This window comes from Papaver somniferum, chromosome 4 (genome assembly GCF_003573695.1).
Source record: "Papaver somniferum cultivar HN1 chromosome 4, ASM357369v1, whole genome shotgun sequence".
In the NCBI taxonomy this organism is placed as follows: domain Eukaryota; kingdom Viridiplantae; phylum Streptophyta; class Magnoliopsida; order Ranunculales; family Papaveraceae; genus Papaver; species Papaver somniferum.
Genome location: NC_039361.1, coordinates 25,009,273 through 25,015,336, shown reverse-complemented (window position 1 = coordinate 25,015,336; position 6,064 = coordinate 25,009,273). Strand labels below are relative to the sequence as shown.

At 36.9% G+C, this 6,064-nt stretch overlaps 1 protein-coding gene across 2 annotated transcripts; it reads right to left on the bottom strand.

The window, feature by feature from the left end:
• Positions 1 to 357: 357 nt before the first annotated feature.
• On the bottom strand, positions 358 to 5,680 carry LOC113273628 (50S ribosomal protein L18-like). 2 transcript variants are annotated; one of them, XM_026523282.1, is made up of 3 exons: positions 5,489 to 5,680; positions 5,103 to 5,296; positions 358 to 992 (listed from the first exon to the last, which is right to left on the bottom strand). In XM_026523282.1, the coding sequence occupies exon 3, from the start codon at positions 984 to 986 to the stop codon at positions 642 to 644; it is 345 nt and encodes a 114-aa protein (XP_026379067.1). In that variant the 5' UTR covers positions 987 to 992; positions 5,103 to 5,296; positions 5,489 to 5,680; the 3' UTR covers positions 358 to 641. The 2 variants fall into 2 exon arrangements, with proteins under 2 accessions (XP_026379067.1, XP_026379066.1); XM_026523281.1 differs by lacking the exon at positions 5,103 to 5,296 and having other exon boundaries at positions 5,489 to 5,675.
• Between the last annotated feature and the right edge of the window lie 384 nt (positions 5,681 to 6,064).

Below are 6,064 nucleotides of genomic sequence, written 5' to 3'. Positions count from 1 at the left end.
TGGGGGAGCTTTTACTTTCTTTATCTGTCAAAACCCAAGTCAGTAGTACAGTATGGAGGGAGTGTCCATCTATGGAGTAGTGTCACTTTGGTAATCCCTTATTAAATTTTGTTGCAGGTTCACCTTAGATTCTCCGTTTTCATCTTTAAAGTTCTGACAGTATCCCAAACCACTTATGTTTAATGCTGTCATTCTTGTTCTGCTTGGATTTGCAAAAGCTAACCCAATTTTTGAGGCTCCAAGTCATGGGTCTCTAGACTCTCTACAAGAATTATGGTTCCAAGTACTGTAATTTGGATTAGAGACTGGATCAGCAAGCAGATGAGTACATGCCCATCAATCAAAAATTGTCTACCATGTCTGGAAATGGTTAGTCTATAATGTCAGACAAGAACCTATGATATAGTCCCTGTCGATAAAGCAATCATACTGAATTACCATAGCCCAACTCAAAGGACTTGAAAGCACCAAAACAAGCACTCCTGAGTCCTGACTAATCTAAAGCATTCACAGACCGAGTCCCCGAACAAAAATATCAATGGAGTCGAGAGTCTTGACAGACTATAAAGAAAAAGAAAAGCTAGCTGCTTGTTGTTTGGTACAAAGCTTCTCAACCTCCTAAGCACAGAAGTGAGCTTTTATCAAAGTAGCTTTACACCAGAGTCCCTCAAAGAATCAATTACGGCTTTGACCTTACCATGATATTTTTGTTCTCTCTTGAGGAACACTGAAACAGCAGGGATATCCTTGATCAGCAACCGCTCCCCCAATATCTTTCCAATCTTTGCTGCTGCGGCAACATCCCGTTTGTTTTCCATGACCTCTCTTAATACCACCTCCTGAGAGCTCGCAGAGGCAGCTACCGTGGCAGTGGGTGAGTGGATAACTTGAGCGTTCACATACTTGTTTGTGAAGTGCATCTTTAACACATATGGCTTCAGAAACTTTGTAATTCTTTCTGGTCTGACAGGAGGTGGGATAACCATCTTTAACTGCCATAGAAAATGAATTGTATGAGAAAAATTATATAATGGAAGACAGAATCAGTATCATGCTAAACCTTGGAAGTCATGATATCAGATATCATATTAGCGTTTTCGTCAAACTTGAAATATCTAGAACATGCATTTGAGACTCTACTAAGATCTCTATTTCTCCTTCTAATCTCAAGGCAACATACTAAACATAAGTCATCTTCTAGCATACATCATAAACATATTTCCTTATTAAGCTTGCGTTCTTTGAAGACTTTCACCTACTTAGTCTCATTTTGTACTCTGATACCACATAATGCAGCATTTCACAGATAAGAAGACAGTGTTTTTCCTAATCACATTAACAAAGGCACGATAACTAGATTGTGCAGTTATGCTAAATTTCAAAATTTTGATTACTAGTTTTTGGAACTGACAACTGCGAATCAATTCTTTGAATATCACATACTTAACAAGAAACAATCCAACTGGTATGAACAATAATTGACTTTTAAACAAAACAAACTCAAACAAAATCCCGAGCTTCCTAAAAGATACTAACACAAAGAGGAAGCAGAATTCCACATTTGTGGTGGGATTATCACCATTGTATCCACCACCTGCTCCTCCTCCGGCTACACCACCCACTAAAGACACAACATTGTCCATGCTATTCCCTCCCCAGCAGAATAAGCAGAACTAAAATTCAGCACACCATCTGTTACTATGCTGAATTCTTAACATACACCTTCGATCTTACAGAAAACCGTGTCCAAAAATAAAGTATCAACAACCTAAAAACTTAACCTTTGTCCCAAAAATCAATTTGAACTCTAGCATGCACCCTCAATCTAATAAATTTGTGTTCCGCCGGACTACTCCAAAATGTTCACACTATATACACCCAAATTATTACATCTATTGAATTTCTTGGAATCTTGGATCCTTGGTGAAACCAATTCAGGAATTTCAACAATGAAGGGAGGAGTAAGATGCAACAATTCACCTTCACAGTGCGAGAAGTGAAATACCGAATTGTGTATTTGAGAGCGAAATTGTATGTATTTCATTGTTTCCCTAGAGAGGAGACACTGATATTGTGTTTTAATGTTTGGTACACTGAGACTGTGTTAAAACAACTCACTGTGTTTTAATGAACACAGTTTGCACCACCACCATTTTCTTACTTGGCTCAATGGTTTACAGTGTATATGGAAAAACACGGAGTAGATGCCTAGGTCTAGCATGCTAGAAATGCAAAAATGAGTTGGATCAGAGGACTGAGTAAATGGAACACAGAATCAGTATCATGCTAAACCTTGAAAGTCATGGTATTAGGCATCAGCATTTTCGTCAAACTTGGAATACCTAGAACTCATTTGAGACTCTACTAAGATCTCTATTTCATTTTGTAATCTCAAGGCAACATAATAAACATAAGTAACATTCCAGCATACAGCGTAAACATCTATCCTTATTAATCTCGTGTTCTTTGTAGACTTTGACCTACATACTCTCATTCTGTAGCATGATATCACATTATGCAGCATTTCACTAATAAAAAAACAGCGATTTTCCTTAAAACATTAACAAAGGGCAAAAACAATTAGATTAGGCATTTACGCTAAATTTCAGACTTTTTATTACTCAATTCTAGTTTATGGAACTGAGATAAATAAAAACAGTCCAACCAATAAAGATATTCCTGAACCCTGATAATCCAAATGATTTTTACACAACCTGAAAAATGCAAACAAAATCTCAAGCTTCCTAAAGATAAATAACACAATGGTATCAACCCACCTACTCCTCCAGGCACACCACCCACTATTTTTTTTTTGTTTGGTTAAGTCCATTGTATTAAAAGAAAAAGTTATTTACAGAGAAAAGGGCATCTTGAGCAAAAAGATCCGGTAAAGAAAAACAAAAAAAATTACTTGAATCAATAATAAAACCTATCAGGCCACTCAACAGATTTGAAAAAAGCCTGGCCTATTACCGTAACTCTCTAGGCCACTCATATGGATACATTATTGTCTATGCGACTCCCTCCCCTTCCCGCTTAAAATTCAGCATAAAATGTGTTTCTAAGCTGTAGTCTAACATACACCTCCAGTCTAATAAAACAACCTTGTTCCAAAAATCAAGCATTGACAACCGAGACCATTTCAAAAATATGAACCCCAATAAAAAAAAGCTTCTACTTATTAATCTACTAGGGAAATCGTCCAAAACTTTCGCACTATATACAACCAAATTACTACATCTACTAAATTTCTTGGATCATGGCACAAAACCACTTCAGGAAGTTCAATACACACCTAAAAGGAAGATCCCTATAGCTTACACCCTAAACAAAAACAAAACATATATCAATATCAAAACAAAGAGATAGAGATAGAGAGTACCTATTGGTTGCAGATAAAAAATGCGTCAATGGAGTATTTTGAGAAAGAAACTAAAACCCTGGAAATAACTAACAACAGGTAGTACGATTCACTGGTTTGAGTTGGGGGAAAGCTGAAACATAATTTTTTCACTTTTTAAGTCTTGCTGAAGGTCGAGGGGGCTTTATGAGTTACTAAGACCAGTTGAATCAAATAGATGGGTCGTAAATCCCAGCAAACTTATTTGCAGTTGAATGAGCAGGTCGGTGAAAACAGCTCATTTGTTACATCTGTTAAATGAAGTTTTAATGTTTAAGGACAGTTTGCACCAGCACCATTTTTCCTACTTGGCTCAATGATTTACCCTGCCATGTATTTAGTAATTACTGTTTGTTTCAAAAAAGTAACTTGTTGTTGGAACTTGGAAGCTCGTACCGTTGTTTTGGCCTAATTAAGATTAGTGGAGCTCCTAACTGCTTGAAGAGCAACAATAATGACTTCATTTTCAAAACCTTAACAACTTACAGGTTCGAAAGAAGTGCTACTATCTGTGATTGTCAATAGTTTAACCCCTATGGAGTTGATGCTTATGTCTAGCGTTCGATGGGTGCAAAAATGAGTTGCATTTAAGGAGTGAGTAAATGCATCATGCATAGGATAGATAGATATGTGATGAATTCACAGCTAAACAAAAAGAGACCATCAGTGATCCGATAAACAAAACCCCCACTAACATGGTAACTTGCAACTGACGACAATACCAGAAGTGCCCCAGTCAGGAAATTTCAAATCTAGCTATGGATCTCAAAACACACCAGGGTTTAACTATGAATGTGGGGCTTATGACTCATGCGTATACGTAACTTTCATTTTCCTTGAACTTCTTTCTCTTTCACGTTTGTTACTTAGATTGAGGAGTTGAGACTTAGAATGAACTGATTCTGGGGGAGAGCAGCTAAGTTCGATGTTGAATCATATATGGATCTCATGGCTGGCAATGATAATCATCCCCCACATGCGGGGATATCCCACAAGCAACTATACAAAGATGCCTAAAGAAGAGGTATCAAGATATATTATGATATACATGCTCAGTCTCATCTGTACATACATGACTTCAATTCAATGCTTGATAAAACAAAAGTATAAAATCATCAATATTAATAAACTGGTAAATAAACCTAAGACCTTAAAGCCATAATGAAAGGGGATGGGCTAAATGTGGACAACTCAAGTTTTCTTTACCTGATTGGATGGACTATTCGCCAGTTGTAAGTTAACAAAGACGCGCTATCAGTGCCATGATATGTAAGTTACACGCCCATCTTCTAATTTATGTTCATGCACACACTACAAATGTGGTCAACTGCATTTTATTCGAATCGCCGCCTGTCACCTAAAAGCATCTACAGACTTACGGCCTAAGGGAATCACAGGCTTGGAAGGAGAGAAATGGTTCAAACATAGAACAATTATAATCCTGCTAATCATTATGAAATTGAAGGTTCTGATTCTTATCCTCACCTCATCATCTAATTGGTACTTTTGTTATTTCATTATCATTGGCAGGATATATATCAAACTAAATTGCTAGTAACTAAACTATGCACCACCTTAATGTGCGTATAACAGTGTATGAATTATACTAAGATCACTAACCATCAACATTACAAGCATTTGCTATACTAAGTGAGGCAAAAATAATATGGGATGATGTTATACTCTAAAATCAGCAACTTACTAATGGACCCAAATATGCTTTATGTGCTAAATTTCTCTCAAATCTCTATACTTTTCATTGAAAGTGTTGTAGTACACCCAATCTATCCCCTCTAATGGACGTTTATCCCCGCCTTAAAGTGACAGTTACAAGTTACCAAGGCCATCAGTCGCAGTTGAATAGGGTTCAGAGAGACAATTTATCGAACACTTAACCTACCATTAAAAAGAAACAACAAGCACTTTAATGATTTTTGTCGCATTACAACCGAATTACTACTACGTCTATCAAAAGGAATCTTGGATCAATTCAGGAATTTCAACAAACATCTCCTAAACCCTAACCATAAACAAAATACTTAAATACACATCATAGTCAAAAGGAAAAGCGAAGGAAAGAGTTGGTACCTGTGGATGCAGAAAAGAAATGCTTCAATGGAGGGAGAAGGAGTTTGAGAAAGAAACTAAAACCAGGAAATCAAGAGTAATAACAACAACTAGTACAATTCACTGGTTCGATTTGGGGGAAAACTGAAACATAAAAATTTTCATTTTGTTCCTTTTAATCTCGCTTTGCTGACTGTAAGTCTCTCTTGCCGAGGGAGCGGGCTATAGCCTATATGGGTAACTAAGCCCAGTTGAGCCCAGCAAAAAAAAATTCCCTCGATAACACTCGCACCACTATGGTAACTTGCAAAATGGCGACAATATATACCATTACCAGCAGTGACGCAGTCAAGAAATTCAAATCTTGCTATGGATCTTAAGAAAATACCAGGGTTTAAGGTTTAACTAAGAATGCATGGCCATGACTCATGAGGACGTAACATTCATTTTCCTTGGTACTTTTTATTATTATTACTTAGGCTTAGTTTGGTATTGTTGCGGCTTTTATAAAAACACTCTTCTACCATGCGTTGTTGTGCTGTGCTGTGAGAAAAAATCAGTTAGAAGTTTGGTAGAAAATTAATTAACGGGGTGTTA